The sequence below is a fragment of the Ciconia boyciana genome, chromosome 2 (assembly GCF_034638445.1).
Source record: "Ciconia boyciana chromosome 2, ASM3463844v1, whole genome shotgun sequence".
Taxonomy (NCBI): Eukaryota; Metazoa; Chordata; class Aves; order Ciconiiformes; family Ciconiidae; genus Ciconia; species Ciconia boyciana.
In genome coordinates this window covers 150,539,158-150,560,803 of record NC_132935.1, presented here as the reverse complement: position 1 = coordinate 150,560,803, position 21,646 = coordinate 150,539,158, and the positions used below count along the sequence as shown (strand labels likewise).

Below are 21,646 nucleotides of genomic sequence, written 5' to 3'. Positions count from 1 at the left end.
TACTGAAGAACGTGTGAACAATTTTGATACTTTGCTTAGTTGTTGAGATGACAGGCCTGCACTAAGTTAAGTAGGGATTTTCTTGCCCCCCTTTGGATTTACTCACATTCAGAAAAAAAAAAAAATCATCCACAAACGTTCTCAAGGAAACATTCAGAAGGATGAGTTGATTCTGAAACTCTTGATATTTTTCACCCAGTATCAGATCACTAGGGCACCAATTCTAGCCCACCTTTGGCTTCTTCAGGTATAACATAACAAGAAAGCTTGAATGCCCATTCTGAAAACTGCAAATTCACCGAGCAATGGTATTTTGAAGCTTCTTTGTCTTTTTAGCATTGGCTTAGGCATCAGATTTCTTGTGCATTTATTAGCAAGTGCAAAAAGTTAAAAGGTTGCTCTTCTAAAGCACCTCCCCACCTTACCTGATAGTCCTCCCTCTACTCTTCCAGCAGCTGCAAACAAAAGGGTCCTTCTGTAATACTGCAACAGTTACCTATTCTCTTCTGTAGCACTATGATGGCTAAGAGCCCACTTTCTTCTTTGATGTCTAGCATTTTATGTACCTGAAAATAACTTGTGAATAATTTTCTCTGTAAAGAAATTATTCATACCTGTCAGAAAGGGACTACTGACTGAACTTTCCAGAGAACCTAAGCTTCTTACACAGCTGCAGGATGAGCTTTCAAAACACTACCCAGGTTAAATGCTTCTGAAATACCCCTCAGATTTGCTCAGCCTATTGGAGGGAATTCTCTATTTTCCTTTCTTTATCAATGCATCCAAGTCAGACATTTGTGACCCATGGATCTGGCAAGTTTGTCCTAGTTGTCTAGTAGATGTTACAAGTCATTTTAATGCTGGCACGTCAGGCTTCAGTGTTCTTCACTAAGGAGAGCCACAAGCTGTATTCATTCAGGAAGACAGTATTTCAACAGTTTGTATTTAACATTTTCAATGAAACCACAAGGAGTGGAAATTCAGTTTTAAAAGGCTACACTTTTCTGTTGAGGCCAATCTGCTAGAGACGATCATCAGCTACAGCTGATGTACACTAAACTTCCAGACAATCTCTTTGACTAATTCAAGAATGCTGTTGATTTTGAGGAAGTAGCATGCAATTCTTAAACAATTAGATAGTTATCTTCATACAGATTAAAATCTGATGGAAGAAGAATGGAAGGAAAACTCAAAACAGAATGGGCCAGAAGATGGGGGGAGTACAGTATGAAGTAAGAGGCTCAAGAGAAAGGCCCCAGTTTCCAGAACATACCAATTGCCTGCCCATGAAAAAACACCTTCCACAACAGAAGCTACAGAGAATAGTGGGTTGGGGGCAGGGGAAGAAACAGGACTGGAGGAACTAACACAATCAAAACATAACCATGTGTCATTTTCAACAGTACAGTCACCAGTGTCTACACTATCTCAAACACAGGCTCGGGCAGACTGGTTCTATTCTTTAGCATGTACCTGGAAGACTTTAGGTACTCATGCTTCCATACTTCCGTGAAATATTTTGAGACCTGTACTGTAAACAGTAATTATTATTTCCAGCTTCACTTTTAATTGGGCAAGTGGTAAGAGCACTGACGAAAGGGTTTCAAAGTCTTAAATGCAATCATAAGGTTATAACATACAACGGACTTTGTGAAAATTCTGTCGTAATTCGTTGTGGCATAATTACATGTTGCAGCTTTAAACTGTATGAATGACGACATATCACCAGATTTATTGCAACACTGACAGAACAAGATAAAGCTGAAATTTCCTATTCTGTTTTACTGACACTGCCTTATGTTTAAGCTGCCTCTTTAAAAATCAAGTATGCTAGATTTGTTATTGAAACAGGTATGGTTTAACTTCCATGATTCTCTATTTGCCTAGATAAGTCACTTCTTTAAGAAGTGGCTTTTGGCACTGCACCATAGACACCAAGTCCAAGTAAATCCTTATTACACAGATCACTGACCTGAATCTACTGATACTCTTACAATCTTGCCTGTCAATCCAGCTGTCAGGCGAGCTCATTAAATCCCGGACATGAAGCATACACAATTTTAGTTGAGAAAAAAGTCACACAGCTTTCAAAATGGTCATTTAAAAACTTCTACCATTACCTTTCCTCAAAAACAAATGAAAAACTATTTCTGTTTCTCTGAAACGTGATACTAAAACCAAAATCAAAACTATGTTCCTTTAAGGTAGGGGGAAAAAAGCCACATACAAAAGGCAACTTAACCAGCTGACTCCTACTTCTTAAACACACTAAACCAATTAATTTGTGCAATGGTTTGTTTTTTAAAGGCTGTTTCAAGTTTTGCCCTAACATGCATTTCAATTTGTAACTGTAATTTTAAGCCAGATTTAAACAACTGTAAGCCTTGTATTACAACCTTATGAACACATTACCTGTAACATAATAACTGTTATTATCAAAACATTCTCACAATGGTATTGCTAAATAAAAATCACCACACTGATTTTTATGCAGCTATGACACCACTAGGTTTGCCACTTGTCAGAGTGAACTTCATGAACTTGAGCCTCAGGAAACTTAACTTGAAAGTTTCACAAACGCATCTTATATTTTGTACGTATTACAGAAACCATGATTAAAAAAGCATGGGTTTTGATTGTAGATTTTTTTTTATTTTAGATCAGATGACAGAGCTGGATTACCAGCTCTGCATGCAGTTTGATAATCCACAACTACATCAGGATGTAGCAGTATACATTAGTTGTTCCATGTATTAATGGAAAGGCAGAAACTAGATTTAGTTGGGTGGAGTTGTTTGTTTTAAATACTCTCCCTTTTTCAGGAAGAGGCTTCCTTCAGCAGCTCAAAAAGCCCGTAGACAAGGACTAAACATGCAGCTTCCTGGGTCTAACTTTGTTTTGCACCCCAAAAGCAAAATAAAAAAATCCAGTCTAATGAGGTGGAAAGCCGAGAAGTCACAAGTGTTAGCAGGAACTTACTACAGCACCAAAACAATGGAAAAGATGGACTTACACATAATTTATTATTCCTACCTTCCAAATACTTAGTGACTTTCTCCATTCGAACTGCCATATGGTAAAGAGAACGAACAGAAAGATGCAACATTTAGCTTTAAAATAATTTACAGAAAACAAGCCCCCAAAAATCTGGAATTGTGATTATTAGTAGTATAAAGGAAGTTATTTGTCCAAACCTGAGGTTAGGTCAGATCCTCTGTTCTTTTTATCTTCTACTATTTCATAGAACGGGCCTATTACTTGTAGTAATTCTTCAACTTTGTCCGTCATTGGCATACTCTCAAGAATCTGCACAAGTCCAAAATATGAAGCATCTTATCAAACAGCATTTCAATGATTCATTCATTTCAACTGATTTTAGAAACTGCTGGTCATTGTAAAACCCAGTAACATTTCACTAAGTCACTTAACACGTTATTCTGATTTTTTTTTTTGCCTTTTTTTAATTAAAAGAAAACAACATAAAACTAATTTACCGAACAAGAATCTTAACTAGCTGTAATAACAACTTTTTTTAGGTGAAGAGAAGATGGGAGAGCTAATGCATTTGCCAACACTAAAGGACAGCCTCAGCACAGTATTAGTAGACCTTGGAATCCATTATTTCAGCAATTTTAAACTAAACCAACTCAAAGTTCAACAGGCTGATGGCTGCTGTTATCTGATGCAATTTATTTTATAGACAAGTCTTCCCACAGAGAAAATGAAACTGAAAGGTGTTTTTTCTTAGAGGATTCCTAGTATTTGTCAATGGAATGTAAGAAGCAGATCAAAAGTGCACTACTGGGTCCATCTAAACCCAAGAAACAAAATGGACAGAATACAGCAAAACTGGGACAATACAAAGATATACTTAGAAGAAGAGCAAACTAGAACCAAGTTCTGCTCCTAAAGTCATTTGGAGCTCTTCCTTTGATAAAAATTTCTTCATTTTAAGTTACAAAACCAATACCTTTGATCATCTGATAGGAATGCAAAATCTTAAATCTAAAATAAACAGAAAAGATTCAATAATTGAATATTATTTTAAAAGCATATGATATTATTGTCCCATTCTAGTTTAAGTCCTTTCAACCAAGCTTTTTGCCGATAGCTTTGTTCCTCTTTCATCCTCTATTTTTTTATTATTATTTTTTAAAAGAGGCAATAGCTATAGGAAAAGATTCAGGTAGAAGCAAACTAACAGCTACAGTACACCTCCTCCTCCAGAAGAGCACCAAGAAAGCAACAGATAGAGGTACAAGTGGCCAAAGAACATGCTGCACAAAAGCACCAAGCACGTCACTAAGCAGTAGAAGCAAAAGGTACAGCATTGCTTCACAAAGCAGGAGCTCCAGGCAGGCTAGCAGGCAACAAGTCAATACTTGCAAGCCAATCAAGGATACCAAGAGACAACGATCCTATCAAATTGCAGTTTCATTGCCACTTCTGTGATCTGTTCAATATATATAATTTATTCCATATTTGTTAGAGAGAAATGCTCAGTGCTCAGATAAAGAGCTGGATATGAACCAGAGACAGGAGAATTTTGTGATTTTTTTTTTAACTTCAATAGCATTGAGAGAAACAAGAAACCTTTTCTAGAATAACACTTGTATTTGCATGTATTTACTTCTATAATCTGCACTGTAAACTGTTTCATGTGTGCATTTTTATGATGTCTGCACATAACTGCTCTTCATCTGTTCTTAACAGACCTCAATATACTCTCTACAACTTGGAGCAATTCTTAGAATCTTACCACACAGTTTCTGTTAAAGTAAGAGTAATGTAACTACTAACTTTTAGGTGAGGAAGAAAAGAGCAAATACTTCCACAAACAAAATCAATTGCTTACTTATATAGCCACTAGGCATAATATGCAATCTTAAAATTTGAAAGTGCAAAATAAGTTATTATGTATCCTGAATTACTGTTTTCTTTGGATGTCAGACAATTTATATATGAAGACTCTTGTTTTAAATTAGAAACACCATATAGTGTTAACACTTCTTTATGCTAAGATATCACTAATTTCTAATATATAACAAAACAATATATCTGAAATGTAAATAAATTAGTTTAAACAGTATTGCAATACAAAATTTCAGAAATGCTACTTGGAAGATAAATTAACCTTAAACAAAATGCTCCTGAGCTCAGATTCATCTTAGCTAAGACTAAGACATGTTTGGTCATCTCTCACCAGCACCTCAAAACCTCACCCAGACACATTCTTCAACAGCTGCGATTTTCAAGGCTACCACATGAAGGGAAAAAACACACCAAACAAGTTTACAATAGAAGTATCTTGTGACAGGGTCACCTGATGCATGTATAGCCCAAACACAATGTACAAATGCTAGGGACATGCCCCAGGGGTGGGGGGAGGGGGAATACGGCAATCTTATACACCCTTAAACACAGTCCTGTGATATCAGTATACAAGTGGTTTTTAGCCCCCTTAGACATGGATACCTATGCAGCAGCAGCAGAATGCCCACAGTAGCACCACAAGGATTAGTGCAGTATGTGCTGATAGAACAACCCAGTGGATCCATTTGAAATGCACTTCCATTGACATTTCAAGTAGAATCAATTGGGTTGGAAAAGCTGAAGCTAGTATTTCAAATGTGAGAGCTGAAACAGCACCAAAGCAGGGTAAACAGATTCCCCTGTTGCAAAGCTGAGCAACGCAAGAAGTCATTTGTTCTCCAATCCCTACATGTAACGTGTACAGAGGCAGAATATTTGTGCTTCATTATGATCAAGTAAGTAGACTTCCTCACAGGAGGTTTACTAGGATTTTTTTAGAACAAACATTGCAGTTCCACTTCGTTTTAGTGTCCCGACCAAACCAATTACTGCATTAAAAAAATTAGGTACTGTACTGAAGTATTAACACATTTTGAATCCAAGATTTGAAATTAAGCACTTAATCTTGTGGCATGCATTCAAAAGGAATTATTAAAATTTAGTGGGATTTTTGACCAAATGAGTAATATTTGGCCTTCTGTGTTTTCTGGAGTTGTTTATTTTTCATTTTAAAGCACCGACAGTAATATCAGCAGGAACTAAATTACCAAAATTACAGATAGGAAAAAGAACAGTAGCCAGCAAAAGTTTTTGTTGTATCAATCATTAAACATGTTAAGAGTTCAATGTCAAGGTAGTGGCCTAGGAGAAAAGCAAGCGTATTCAGATTAGAACTTACATTTTCTTTCCTTGATGCTAACCTCATTATAATAATAGATTACAATTATACTTTTATCCAGATTGACAGTAAATAATCTTTAAACTGGAAAGGCCACCTAGAAGAGCTTCAGTGAAAAGACTGCAGTGAAAAGGGTTAGTTAATAAAAGATAAGAAACTTTAATTCTGAATATTTACTTTAGTTAATGCTGCAATTCCTGCTTAATATAGCAACTATGACTGTTTACAAGTTACACACCTATTCCAAAAGAGACAGACCAAATTACTCAATTCTAACTGTTTGACTGCAACTATAATATACAAGAAATATTTTCATGACAAGTACAGAAAATTCAGGTTGCTGAGTTCTTCTTGAAAAATCAAAGATGATTAAGTTTACATATTTGATTATACTCATGTCTCTAGTCATGAGCGTGAGACTCTTGCTCCTGAAGTCCTTCTGGAGGGCTGTTTTTTTCCTTTCCAAGATAAGGATCACTTACCTCTCTCAACTCTGAGAATTTAGGTAGTCTGCAGTAAATCAGCTTTTCTTTTGTTATACTTTAAGTTCCACTGTTTTCCCCACTGCCCCCTTTACCATGATTTCAATACTTCATTTTCTTTAGCTCTGTCATTTAAGCTTCATATCAGCTAGGACCCTCATGTTTCTTTGAAAACAACCTAAATTCTATAGCTTTGGAAGGAACTACATCATTTTCTTCTCCCCATGGGCCAAACAGCATAGTACTGAAATGTAACAGTTCACATAGAGAATAACTCATTTAGAGCTTTGACAGTAGTAGTCAGCAAAAACCTCTTCATGTTCCCTAATTTATTTCTGGAACATTTGTTCTAGAAGATCCCTTCCTCATTAGTAGACTTACCTTTTTCATTTCTTCAACATAGGCTATCATGGCTTCTTCTTTGGACATGTCTCCCAAGGCACTCCAAGCATCCCTAGGAAAGAAAGTCGCATACATCTTCAGTATCTTCAGAGCCTACTGGATTTTTTCAGCCTGGCCTTAAGTAGGTCAGTTACGTAACGCCCAAAGTTTCTCTGATACAAATAACATGCAACAACAATTCGCAAGGTTGTTGGGTTTTTTTTGAAGTCCAAATATATAATTTGCTAGGATAATCCCATAGTAGTACATCAACAGAGAAGCAACAAACTGAACAGCCTGGGGACTGAAGAGTTCCCCACTGACCAGCTATAAACTTGTACCCAGTCAGTTGTTAGCAAGCCCAGATATGACACACATACATTTCCCGTTTGATTAGGTTGATTTTTTATTTTTTTTTTAAGACCCTCTGCTGCAAAAAACCAGCAGGCACAGGCACTTCAGCCAGCACTTACAAACAGTTGTCAGCATGTTAGAACAGGCTACAAGAAAAATCTGTCCTTTTCGAGTTTAGCAACTGGGGAAAGACAAATCAGTCTAGTAGGCAAATAGTTTAATCATTGCCCCCAGTTACCACAAGTATCTACTTATGATCTAAAAAAATCTCCCCCTCTCCAACTCTGCAAGACAGAAAACCCCAGTCAAATTTATCAGTATTGCAGAAGGAATCTGTCAGAACACAGACTGGAATAAAATATTTCTTTACTCAGTCTTGCACTTGATTTGACACTGTCCCTTCCCCTTGCCAGAGTATTTGCCCCCCTTACAGCAAAACCCCAAGGCTGGTGGCTCACATTTCAGCTACAACCAACCAGGTGGGTGGAAGCTTACTGCCCTAGTCCTCTGCAAAGATACCCCCTTCACCCTGACTTGGGAAGAAGGAAGGAAGGAGAGAAAAAAAAAAAAGTGAAAGGAATAATTTCACAGATCCCAAGACCACCATATAAATACCAGCAATAATACCTGTCCTTTGCTTATTAAAATATAATAAGCAAAGTGTTCACATGGCTTTTCAAATAGATCTTAGCAATTTGGCAAATCAGAAGTCTTCCCAGCACAAAGAAAATACAGACAGTGGGAAGCCCTGCCACTGAGCAGACAAACCAGAAAGACACATAAACCAGACCTCTCCCCAAGAGCTTGAAGCTGTATCAATGGCTGTCATTGAGCACTTATTTACTTCAGGCTCACATCATACATGAAAATTTAAGAAGGAAGAATTCCAGACACTCATCTACCTCACTCATTCTGCAGAGCACCTACAATTTCATTCGACAACATGGGATAAACACTGCAGAGGTAACATGATGGTGCTTGCCCAAGAAAAACCCGCCCACCTGCAGAACCCGAGGGAATGTTTTCACCTGCAACTCTGAGAAGTTATAAATTATCTGAGCTAGAAAGTTGGAACACAAGACAGAAAATGAATTCAAGCATCAAAGGTTGTGAATGTCCTTTTTTTAAGAGAGAAATAAACTCATTAAACTCTGTCTCCAAGTGCCACTCTGCTAAACATCTCCACTCCAAGCATAAAAAAAAACAAACCAAAACAAAAACTCATGAAAAGTTACCATTTATATCTACCAATCGGATCCCAAAATCCAGGTCGTGGAATATTACAGGGTCCTTGGGTTGCTTGCTTATAAAAGCTATAGAACTTGAGCATCATTTCATTTGTTGGCTGGAATGAACCTAGTAAAAGCATTTTAAAATACAATTAAGTTGTAATCAAGAATATTAATGAGTATTTTACAAGTTTAGTATTTCTGTGTGAAAATAGCCTGCAGTTTGTTACCGCCTGATTGACAGCAGTACAGTTTAAGTCAACAGAGAACATCTTTACTTCATCTACCATGAACCACCACGACTGACAATATTTACTTTACAAACAGCAAGTTTCAGATTAAGTCTAAGGGACTATAACCTCTACTACTCCTAAGGTCAGACTCCACAATTAGAATTAAAAAAAGAGTAATAAGTAACATAAAGCAAGTGTCCTTTCACTCAGTTTAAAGGGACAGGTTTAGCTCCCAGTAAACAAAGTATCTTGCAAGGCACTTTACTGTTACAAACAGTAACTTATTGAAAGACTCCAGAACTAAAAAAAAAAAAAAACAAAAACAAAAAAACCCCACAAACAAAAAACCCCAAACACAACAAACCCAAAACACAGCCTTCTGCAGTGTTTTTGTTTATTTTGGGTATTTGGCAGCACTTTCAATACATTTCACTGTTTCTCCTGTTCTTGTTTTTTCTTCTTCCTTTGTGGAACACACTTTTGTAGAGATAGGAAATGTAAATACAAAACTGTAACAGCTGGCAGGGAAGATTCATAACCAATCCATTAAATCAAATACTTTGAGGTTCAATTCTAGTCATTAGGAGAAGTATACAGTGACCTTTACCTTAGGACCTCAAAAAAACCAGTTTTACTTACACCAGAATTAATGTTGTATGTAATAACCAACTTTTTTTTTTTTATTACTCTTATCAAAAAGATACATTCTGATTTTTTTGCTTTTCCATTCTGTTAACTCTTTCAGCAGAGGGAACTCGTGATAACAGCTCCGAAGCTGTCAAACCAACTTTAGGATTTCAGGGAGGCAGAGGCCCTGCCCCGGCGTTGCCCGCACCGCGGGAGCTGACAGGCCCCCTCCTCCAGGCGCCTGACTGAGGAACTTCTGTCGTGGGCTCGGAAGCCCCCGAACCGGCGTTTCTTCAGGAGAGGCGGACAGCAGCACTAAGACCGAGCTTTCCAAGAGGTTCTCCAGCCGCCGCCTGCTGACGGGAGCCCGGCCCGGCGCGGCTGAGGGAGGGCGGCCCTACTACCCTGGCCTGAGCCACCCGACGGGCCGCGCCGGCGTCCCTGCCCGGGGACCGCTTGCCCCGGAGGAAGCGGCCGCCAGCAGGAGACGGGCCTCGCCTCCCCCCGCCCTCCGGGCCCTGCGCACCTCGCAGGTGCCAGCCGGGCGGCCAGGCCCGCGCCGATGCCACCGGACTTCCCCCCCGCCGCCCCTGGGGCTCCACTTACCATTTTTGGGGAGGCTCTGGATCACCTTCACGGCCGCCTCGAACCTGCTGGCGTGCACGGAGCCGGTCTCCGCCATGTCCCCGTCCCGTCCCCTCACCGCCCGCCGCCTCCTGCTCGGCCGCCGGGCCGCGTCCGGCGGGGCGGGCTCAGCTCAGCCTCCCTCGTCGCGGCGCCCGCAGCCGACTGCACGGGAGAGGGGCTGAGAGGCGCCGGGCCGTACGCAGCCACCCCCCGGCCGCAGCGGGGCGGGGTGGGGTGCCTGGCCCCGGCCCCGGCCCCTGCCGCGCCCGGCCCCCGCCCCGATCCCCAGCCCTCCCTCTCCGGCAGGGCTGGGCACAATCCGCCCAGCACCTCGGACCAGCCTCGCCCCGCAGGCCGAGCACGGCCCGCAACACCCCCCAGTCCAGCCAACAACTCACCCCTACCTTCAGCCCGGCCTCAGGCGCCCATGTTATGTCTCCCACAGCGGCGCCCTTCCCCTCCCCTCGCACCGCCCCGAGGCCGCCAGGGGCACGCCGGGAAACCTAGTCCGCCTGCCGCGCCCCTCGGCCGCCCCGCGGAACGGCCGGGCCCCACACGGGTGTCCGCGCCGGCCGTCTACCTCAGCTCCTTCTCTTCCTCCCGCCGCCATCGCAGGCTGCTGCCTCTCCGGCAGCCCCTCGAGGCGAAGGGCGAGGGCTGCGCGGTAGCGGCCGGCTGGCCCCGGCAGCCAGGCTGAGGCCGAGGAGAAGCCCATGGGCCAGCCTGTCCGCCCGGGCTTCCCAGAGCTGCCCTGGGTGATGGTGGGTTCAATCCTGGGGCCCGAGAAGCCGTTGAAGTGCTGATCCCGAGTAGTGTCTCCCGTGTGGACTGAGGAAACGGTTATCTTCTTTATTTTTTTCAAGGTTTTTTTTCTTTGTTTCTTTTTTCCTGCTTCCTTCCTCTTCCTACCCTTTCTCTTCCCTGCTTGTATAGCTACAATTACATGATAATGAACATTTCAAAACATGCCATATTTCACCCATTTTATGGACCTCGGTTATCCTCAGGAGGTCCCCCACCACCCCGGCAGTCTGCTTTGCTGCTTCCTCCCCTCCTCACAGCCATCCTCCTACCCACACCTAGTTCCACATAATTCACCTCAATTACCACTGTAGCCACATATTTTTGTAATAGCTTTAATGACTTCTATTTACATTAAAATTTTAGGCATGAGATTTTAAAAGCCTAGAACCCAGGGATTAACTATTTCCATGGTATTCGGAGACGAGGGTGAATACCACTACAGTACCACCAGCTAGCTCAGTAGCTAAATAAATGAATGGCCTTATTCAAAAGCGCTGCGCATCCAGCACTCCACAAAGTCAAACAAAAGTATGCTAAACCAACTGCTTTTGTAGCAAGTGGAATAATTTACCCACTGAGCAACAGGATGAATTAATAGCCCCTTTGAATAGAATCGAGTACAAAATCTTGGCATTCGAGTCAGTTCATTTATCTGGTACACAATATGTATTTTAAATTCCTCTGAAGGCAGTTTTCTGCTCACAGTATATGCCCTCTGGTGGGAAAGAAAAGCTCCAGAGAGAGGGAATTAGAGCAGATCAGCCCCTGCTCTGCTGAGCTAGTACGTTCCACAAGGTCAGCAGCCAGCTGGCCAGGGGAGAGCTTTGCTGGAGAGAAGCTGACACTTCCAGAGGTGTTCAAATAGGATTCCTCGCACTGGGCAAACAATAAACCCATGGTACAAACACCACTGCTCCACTCACATGAATGTTACAGATTAATTTCTCTGAATTTTTCAAGTGCTAGATTTCTAAAGCTCTTGTGAGCTACGTACTAAGATCTATCATCTTTTTTATCCATGAAGGTAGGAATGACAGAAGCTCAGATCAAAGGGAAGTGTTTGTTTGAAGATAAGTGGGTCTCTCTATAAATATGGATTCTTTGAGCATGCAAGGAGTTAATTGCAAAGAAGTAATAGAAAAATTAAGGGCCTCTTGTGAGGCCAGCTGATGTGTAAATTCTATTTACCTGAGAAAATCTATAATGACATTTGCCATTTTAATTGATTGAAGAGAAATGCAGTCTGCATTTTTATAATGAATGTTCCCAGACTTTCACTGGAAGTAGGCTTTAAAAGAGATGCAAATGACAACCTATTTAATGGCTGTGCGCAGAAACAGAAGCTGCCCTCTTTGCACTGAAGATGTGTGAGAGTGTGAGATCTGCAGATCCAGAATGAGGCACTTGAAGTAACCCAAAATAATCAGTACCATCATGCTCTGAGACAAGGATGAAATAGTAAATGAGAGGCAAATTTTGAGCACTGGTGAGCCTGTGAGAACATATCACAAATTACTAGTTAATTTAAATGCTCATATATAATACCAATTACCATTGCTATTAGCTGTCCCTGTGTATACATTTTGCATTCTCATTGCAGTCACTTCCATGTAGGGTTAACAATAATCACATGTGGAGTACAGGTAATAAAGGAGACCCTCTCATCTGTTACAGACATCCAGGAATGGATCTGCAGCTTTATCTTAAGCTGAGGATCTAGACTCCATTCTTTAGGGAACAAAATTATATGACGTTTCTCTGTCGTCTGCTGAGTACCTATTGGGAATGACCACATGCTTGTAAAATCTAATTATAATCTGTGTGTTGAACTGGGCTGTGTTTCTATTGCTCCACAAGAGCAGTCTCCAAAGCAATCATAAGTATGACCAGCTCTTATTCTTTTTTTTGATCCAATCTATGAGAAGCTAAACATTGGGAACTGTGATAGAAAGACTGACCAGTGATGCCCATCAGTTGAGGTGCAAGAGAGGAGATGCCATGGTACTCTGCTACCAGCGTGATTTGGCAGTGAGCACAATGTGTGACACTTAACATGTCTGAATGCTTTGCTGTCCTCACACTTCTCTTCACTTGGTGTTTCACAAACTACTTATGGAGAGCCTGTGAATTGCTAATATGAGGCACTCCTGGCAATTTTGAGACACATAAAATCTTGTCAGGAAGCGTACTGTTGTAGTCCCTGAAGGAGTACGCTTAGGGGATGTCTGGAGAAAAGGGAGACAAGCGTGATCCTGAGTGTAACCTTGGACCTATGCTTCACAAATGGATTAGGGATGGTTATCGGGTCCAGTGGTGTTATGGCACAGGATATCTATCAAAGTCTGATGTGTTGAGCTACCTTACAATCCTTATTTTGTGCTGTGTGTAAGCTGCTACTGTCCCTTCATGTTGTTCTCATTTGTATCCCAGGTCTGCCTTAGTTTTCTAGCAGTTGTTTCCAGTGGCAAGCTACACCCCAGTCCAGCTTGAAGAGCACCTTCATTTTACTTGAGGGACAAAGGAGTCAATTAAATTATGCAAGTGAAAAGCAGAAACTGAAACCAATTATGCCTATTGCTCCCTCAAGGGTCTGAATCATAGCAGTGTATTTTACAGAAATATTTTTAATGGTTCTTAAGAAAGTAGACCATAGTCTCATACGCATTATGAGCAAGTTCTGTAACCTACCAGATCGAAGAGCATGTAATTTTAGCAAAGCTTACTTTTTGAAGTATGTAATCCAGTGAGGAGAGAGAATGAATTATTTAAAACCTAATAGTCATAATTATGAAGAACTAAATTAGCATTACAATTTCTAAGTCAAATCTACATGCTGATGAAGAATGGAAATATGTTGTCTAAGAAGGGTAGAGCTTTTCATAAGGAGTAGTTTTCTACATTGTTTACAGTAGAGAGGCTAATGTATCAAATTACTTTTACTCACAGGATTTTTTAATGAAATAATGAAGGATATTTGTGTCCAAATCAACAGCTCTGGAGAAAGAGAACTATTTGCCTTCCATGAATATGGCAAAAACAGCAGTTGAAGTTTGTCCCCCTATGTAGGCCAATCCCTGTTCTTCACAAAAAGCCCTTTGGGCAAAGGACTAGTTTGACACAAGCAAGAACGCTTTTGGGGATGGAAGTTTCCTTGTGAGGTTCAGATACACTACTTAATAACTTGACTAGAAATACTGATTCATTTCACAGTTGGGGATTAAATATTTTATTTAAATGGGAATTATTTTTAACCATTATTAATGCAGCTGCTTTGCCTAAGGATTAGGCTCCATATTGTCAGAGGCATTAAAGGTAATATATCCCATTTCAAATCTCTTTTGAGCTATTCAGTTCAGATATCTCAGGTCTTTCAGTAACCAATATTTTGAGCTGCATTTTTGTTTCCTCCCATGCATCCCCACTTCTCACATATTTTAAAAAAGAAGATGCAGTACCAAAAGTATAAGCTTAGATCCATTTCATAAAATGCTCTTTGAAGAACAAAATATGATCATACTTCTGAAGACATTTAGCAGCATTTCACTTTGCATTGAACTATACAGTACTTATGAAGTCAAAACCTTTTACAGGTTTATATCTTTGCAGTGCCATATTGTGTCTTAAGCCCCTCTTTTCTTCTCCAAGCTTACTATTCATTTCTTTTATGAAATTTTTAATAAAGTTCAGTTTTCCTTATTGCCTCAAGGTGTTATTCTTGTAGAGCCAGCAGATAGTTATAACAGAATTGTTCAGATTTCGCATATTCTAGAAAGAACATTTAAAAAATCCTGTTCCCTTACACAGCCATGAACTGAGCTTTGAAAAGTATGTAGTTTCATCTTGCAGCAATGACAAACTGTGTCTTATTATAAACAACAGCAGCAGACAGCTCATAACAAATACTTATTCTTTTCCCTTCAGTAAAAAATACAGCATCTGGAGGTCAAATTGTGCTGTCATTTACAGTGATATAAATTTGCAGTTACTTGGTTGATTTGGGGATATTTATGGTGCTACACATTTTCATAATGCTAATGAGTAGAATTTGACTCTGAAAAATCTAACTATGTCTGGTATATTATTTCTGTTTTGATATTTGTGCTTCCTATCTTCGCAACAACTGCTGCTAAAGTTTTAGAAGCCTATCCTTGTGTAATTTGCCTCTTGGGAATAGCAAACAAAATACTGTGACTGTATCATATTAATGTGCTTATGCAATGGCATATTTATAGCCAGACAGCTCTTGTGATTTTTTTTTTTTCAATATCTGGAAGGGAAAAGCCAAAACACCCTTAGTTTATGTATGTTCTTTTAAAATTCTAGCAAAGGAAGGTTATTATTCTTTCTAGTGAATCTGAAAAATGACTTTGTGGCAATGTTTTCATGACACACATTTACCAGTGTGCAAAACCTGGAATATAACTGGCAAAGATAACTGAACTCAAGTGTTTTCAGGCCCACATCTATCATTTTGGATATTTAATCAGGCAGAAAATATACCACTGTGGTTTTGGTGAATGGGTTTCAACAACCTAATCTAACAGATTAGGGGTGATTTACTGGATTGAGTCCTCCAACAAACAAGCTTTCAGAAGGATTTAAGACTGAGTTTCATTGGATGTCTCAGCACAGGACCACCGCTTCATTACAAACCCCATAAGCACCCAGCTCTGTTGCTGTATGAGTCCTAGTAAAAAATCAGATTTCATTAGAAGTCATTGCCAGCTAGACACTTTTTCCAGCTATAAACCACGGCTTTTTCACTCTCATATTCAGGTCAGGTTGGGTACTGGACATTATCCAAGGAAGTTTATCTGGGAAGCTTTATTGAGAAAGAAATCTGACATTCAGGAACCGTTTCAGTTTATACTGTTAGATCATTGCTGCTCGACTGAAATAAAGGAGTCATCTCTGCTTCAGGGTTTTGGGGTGATAAGGCCTGTCCATTTCACTGAGGTGAGGAAAACGGGTGAACTACAGCAACGTACAGCATCTCAAGACCAGAACCTCCTGGGTTTTGCCATTTAAAACAGAGAATTAATTCTTAGGCAGAGAATTCTTAAGCAGAAAGTTACTGGATGAATAAATGGGATAAATGAAAACTTAGGAAATTAACTGTCTTAAGTGGTTTTTTACTTTCCTTTGCACTAAAATGTTCTGGTTACTATAACATATGTTCAGCATCAGAAGCTTAATATCAAAGCTTCTGTAAATGCTGGAAAGGTTAATGAGGAAAGACAGCTGTCAGTTCTTGTTCCCCAAAAAGTAGAAAAAAATAATCAAAGAACCTGCTGAATAGTTTTCTAAGTAAATTATTGTTTGTTTCTAAAAAAACCACAAGAAACAGAGACAATTGAGCTGTATGAAATAAAAATGATCATTGAATCCTCAGAAGTCTTTGTATGCACCTAAACAGAGGTGTTTAAAGGTGAAGTCACTTTGCTGCAGATAAAGATAGAAATGCAGCCCTAAACTAAGTGGGGAGCTGGGCAGCCACGTCACTGTGACAACAGTTACACTGGAGTCTGTTTGTCACACTGAGTAACCTAATAGAGGGCAGAGGCAGTTTCGGGAGGTATTATAAGTCTTTAACCAAAGATGTACCCATTAAAGAGCCCAAGTCTTCAGTGTCATATAGATCACTTTAAAACATCCTGAAATCAAAAGTTAGTACTACAAATTTGCCATACAAAAGAAACAGAACAACAAAATATGCTCTATTTCTTCTATTTGTTTGCCTAGCTTTTATTATCAGTTTTTAATCCTGTAGCTTTGTTTGCTAGATTACAGAGCTCACTATTATCCTCCTGAAGGGTTCTCCAACAATCCTACGAATCCTTATAAACAGAAATCAAGCAACCCCTTGATTTCTTTTATTTAGAATTGAATTCACTGATGCTTTCATGCCAGTGAATTCATTCTTTCATTCTTATGTCTTTCCAATATTTTAACATCTTTCTTGAATCATAGATACTACTGCTAGGTGCAATGCCGCAGTAATACTTGTATTAACATCGGAGGCAATAGAGGGCTGAGGTATTGCCTTCTCCAAACTCAATATTCTAATTCTTATGTCCAGAATTCATTGACCCTTTTGGATGTAGACGTGGATGAAGGCCTCAAAGCACAGGATCCTTATACCCTACTTGTAGCTGAGGACCCACGTTATAAGTGTGTACTCTTAAAGCTCTTGTTCAGAGTGATGGAATGGTATTCGGCTGTATTCAGTTATGCTGGTTTTGCAACTAGCTTATCAGATCATTCTATCATGTCAGCCTGTTCTTTTAATTATTTGTCACTCTCCTAATCACTGTGCTCTCTGTGAATTTTATCAGCAGTGATTTTATTGTTTTCTTGTAGGTTATTCAAAATAAGTTAAACAACAAGGAGTCAAGGTCAGTACACCCTTTATGACCACATTTGAAGACTGTTGGCCATTTTTTACATTTAATATGCACCATAATGATTTTCTATTATAATAATTTAGTTTTTAAATTATTGTTGTAGTTTCTGAATCAAAATTTTATGCAGTCAGATATTTTACAAAAGTATAAATACGTTTCTACAACACAGTTACATTTATCTATCAAACTTGTATTCTCACAGAAAAGGATATTGAGTTATCCTGAATATATGTATACTTCTCTATAAATTCCTATTGATTTGCATTAATTAAATTATCCTTCTTTAATTCTTTCTTAATGGAAACTCCTATCAGTCATTCTGTTGTATACTTGGAATCAATATTAAGTTGATAGGACTACAATACCTATATATCTTTTATCAATATTGGCACAACTTTTGCTTTCTTTCAGTGCTCTGGAACTTCTCCAATGTTTGAAAACCGACTGAGAATTAATATTAACAGTCCATAATGCTCTTTGCTGGCTCATTTAAAACTCTTAGATGTGATTAATCTGTACATGCTGATTTAAGAAGATCTAAATTTAGAACCTGCAGATAACTAGATCTCCCTTGATTTTCCTTTTAATGTAAATAAATAATTGTGTTTTAAACACTGATTAAAGATCTCTCTTTGTTACTCTGTTCACTCTCCTGGTATTTTACTGTTTCACTGTCTGTTCAAAATCCTGCAGGTGGAAGGGGCTCTGAATTTCTAAAGATTTTTTTAAAAAGAGGAGCTACACATTTCTCTGCAGATTACCTTTGACTTGTTTTAACCCTTGGGATAAATGTCTGTCAGCTGCCTTAGCAAATCATGCATTATAAGGAGCTCAATCCTGTTTCTAACCTTTGTAGGAGGGGGTTGTTGCTCGTTTTTCACTTAATAACTTTTAGTGTGCTTTCTCATTCTTTTGCATGGTAGTTCTAAAAAAAAAGTCTTAAAAACTAAAGCTTTTGATTAGTACAGTTGTCTATCCCAAAGTCTAAATTTCTATGTCACGGTAAATGTACTGTGGATGCTATTTACTGACTTCCTTTTTCAAAAATTTTTTAAAATATTTAAATCTGTGGAGAAAGTACATGAACATATTTCTGCTTTATAATAGAGGAAACAATGCAACGACCAACTATATACACCTATATTTGTACATACATAATATATAAAGTAGTGATGTTATATATGAAATTGATTAATACATTATGAGCTGTCAGCAAAAGCAATGTATTAGTTTTAAACAGATCAAAGGAAGAGACTGGAGAGCCCGTTCCTCCCTGGATTAGGTGGGCTGTGCTGTGGCTCATGTGGCAGCACAAGCCTTCTGATCCCACTCCCACCACAGCTCCCCCTTTCTTCTGCATAAACAAATCCAAAACTGGGTGGGGGGCAAAGGAAGGAACAAGAGACATTCACAATACAGAGACTAAACCACTGTAACCACAGGCCAAATATGTGTCTTTTGAAGACAAAATAGCAGTTGCACTAGGTCTGTGATTATGCATATGTTCAAGCTCAACATCCTGAGCATCCCACTGATTTCGCAATTTCATAAAATTAAGTCCTGTGTACATTTACAAGGTGGAGCCCTTGGCTGTCAGGAATTCTGGCCTTGTGTTTTTCTTCTGCCAGCTGCCGTTACCCTTATTTCTTGACTCAGATTTGCATTCACAGTAGGATATTTTCTAAATCATTGTGAAGGAGTTTCATGTTTGCTGGATGCTGTCATCTGCATCACTAAAACATTATTGTGGTATAGTTCATTAAAGAATCTCTGTGGCATAACTGGTATAGGGAATCAATGATAACAGAATAAATATGCACAAAAATGATAAAACGATTACATTTTTTACCTCAGATATTGAAAATATGAAGTTGTCTTACATGTCATGAAATGGGAAATTTGGGGGTACAAAGAAGCAGGATAAGTCTCCAAATCAATGGATCTGGATATTTTACGTTATTGAAAAAAAAGTATAGAAAAGGGGTCAGGAATGACTTGAGAAAACACATGTAAAATAGTTGTATTAAAAGTAAATGAAGGCTCATGCCCACCCTACAAAGCAGGTCCGTGGTGCCTGCTCAGTCATTCCAAATGGACCATCTTTACTTCCTCCAGTCTGCATCTCCTTCTCATGCGCCTCAAATTATGTGCTTCCTGGTGGGGCCCACTATATTCAGAGCAGTTTGTTAACACACTGAAGCTTTTTAAAATGCATACCATGTGTGCACAAAATGTCTTCATTTATCAGATTAGCTCACAGATCAGGCACTATTCAAAAGAGCAGAATGGTGCTAGAACAAGGGTGTCAACTCACTCTGTAGCGAAACTGAATTCCCCCTTTAGTCAAAGGCTGGGAATTAAAAACAAAATAGACACAAATTACTAATTTTCAAGTTTTACCCCCTTTTAATTGACAGAGTTAAATTACATTTTAATAAAGTAAATACATATTTAAACCTCTTTGCATGAACACAAGCTGCATTCATGCATTCCCTGCCAGCTACTTCCGAGATGGCTGAAGAGGTGACCATCTGCACATCCACAGCTGCTGATTGCTGCCCTCTGATCTGCCTCTGGAACTGCTCTCATAAATGCTCCTCTACTCATTTCAGCCACAGTAAGCCAGGTTCAGTGAAACAGTATAAAGGTGCTGACCAAGTCCTCACTACAGATTTGTCTTGGCGGGGCTGTGTGAGGATGGCCAAGCCTTCACTACAAAACTGTGCCAGCACAAGCCTCTTGCATGGATGCAGATGTTTTAGCAAACCGCCATGGTCATGGCACAGTTGGTATTGTCACTGGGGTTAGTTACGCCATCCTGCAGTGAAGAACCAGGCTCCCACAGCTGAGCTGAAGCACTTTGGCAATACAGTAACAGGTATTTCTGTCCTGCTGGAGCACCTTTTTGTTTTATTGGTGCTTTTGTATTTATGAGGTAGACACACTCATTCATTCACACCCACACAGAAGCCAGGTACATCCTAAACACCTAGATTAGGTAGGTAGATAGGATCAATTCTTTCATCCCGCTGTAACATAATTTCATTAATGTGATGTGGCCCTCCCTGAATAATAGACGTGGCGATATGTTTTATAGTAAACAGAATTCTGTCCTTTCCTTTCTACAGGTATGATGTTGAGAAATGGTTGAGCAAAACTAAATAACTTTAATTGGTAGGAGAAGGTGTGCTAAATTATCCTGGATTAATTACTGCGTAATATAATCAAATATCAAAACAGATTTCTAAATGTCAGGAATAGCAAGAAGGAAGAAATACTATTCATACCAACCCTCCAGCTAGGATCAGAGACATGTATTGCCTTTGTATCCTGAATTTAGCTTTCAGATTACTGGTTTATATGAAAACAAACCCTCTTGTGAAAACAAACCTACTAACCAACAGAGAAGATTAAGAATTATAAGTTACATCAAATACAGTTTGCAGTTTTAGCCACTATCATGTAAAACAACTGGTGTATCACTTTAATAAATAAATACATGCCAACTGAGGGCAAAACATGTTCTTTCATTATTTTGAAGTTTTCCTACACAAATTCAGAAGACAAATGGTATGAGAGATCTGCTTTGGGGAGGGCAAACACACAAAACCAGCCTGCTATCGTGAGATTTCTGACATACGTTAGGGCATGAATTTGAAATTGATATAATTGTTTTGGTATTACCCTGCATAGGAAAACCCTTATTTCACGATGAATAAGCCTTTTTGCTTATTTTATCTTTTGTAGCTTGTGAGCTACTTTGGGACAAAATACTTCTTTTTATTTGATTAAAAATTTTCACACAAAAATGGTTACGCATTGGACAGCATAATTTATACAATCTATTTTGTGAATAAGCCCTAGCAATGGATTAAACATGAATTGTTAGATTGTTGCTGTGACCCTTATTCCTGGGCACTTATAAATAAATATATTCCCCTGTGGCTTCACTAAACCTTTGAAAAGTACATTTGTATGCAAATCTGTGAAAAGTCATATGGCAATGTCACCCTTAGCATTGCACAAGTTGTGCAGTACCATAGCGGACTGTGGAACAGTCTGACAGCTGATGTATTGGAAGCTCCAGGCCCTTTTCAGTAGGGACATTTAAAATGAGAGAGCATAAAAAGCTGGACTGTGAAGTACAGAGGACAATTTTGCCATATTCAAGAGAGGGACTGGATGACCTGCTAGGCCTTCCTATTAAAATCTTCTACTGATATACACAATATTCTCATAGTCATTTGCTAATTCTTACTAATATTGCTTAAGGGGTAAAATAAGTGTACGCTGA

The 21,646-nt window shown here is 39.3% G+C and overlaps 1 protein-coding gene and 1 long non-coding RNA gene across 8 annotated transcripts in view; one reads left to right on the top strand and one right to left on the bottom strand.

Moving 5' to 3' along the window:
- Window positions 1-10,621, bottom strand: part of ACBD5 (acyl-CoA binding domain containing 5) — a 48,534-nt gene extending 37,913 nt beyond the window's left edge. For 5 of the 7 annotated variants that reach the window (XR_012041225.1, XM_072854511.1, XM_072854512.1 and 2 more), the window contains exons 1-5: window positions 10,549-10,621; window positions 10,124-10,306; window positions 8,664-8,784; window positions 7,075-7,147; window positions 3,195-3,306 (exon numbers count right to left, since the gene is read on the bottom strand). Coding sequence is in view for 6 of the 7 variants with exons in the window: in XM_072854511.1 (XP_072710612.1) it covers window positions 3,195-3,306; window positions 7,075-7,147; window positions 8,664-8,784; window positions 10,124-10,199 (382 nt within the window). In the remaining variant the exon portion in view is untranslated. Of the gene's footprint in view, window positions 1-3,194; window positions 3,307-7,074; window positions 7,148-8,663; window positions 8,785-10,123; window positions 10,307-10,542 lie in introns of all 7 variants that reach the window. The other 2 variants (XM_072854509.1, XM_072854514.1) reach the window with 2 other exon arrangements.
- Window positions 10,622-10,685: 64 nt separating this feature from the next.
- Window positions 10,686-17,917, top strand: LOC140647162 (uncharacterized). The gene is made up of 3 exons (XR_012040682.1): window positions 10,686-11,007; window positions 17,309-17,343; window positions 17,764-17,917. It is a non-coding gene; the product is annotated as an uncharacterized lncRNA (long non-coding RNA).
- Window positions 17,918-21,646: the final 3,729 nt, after the last annotated feature.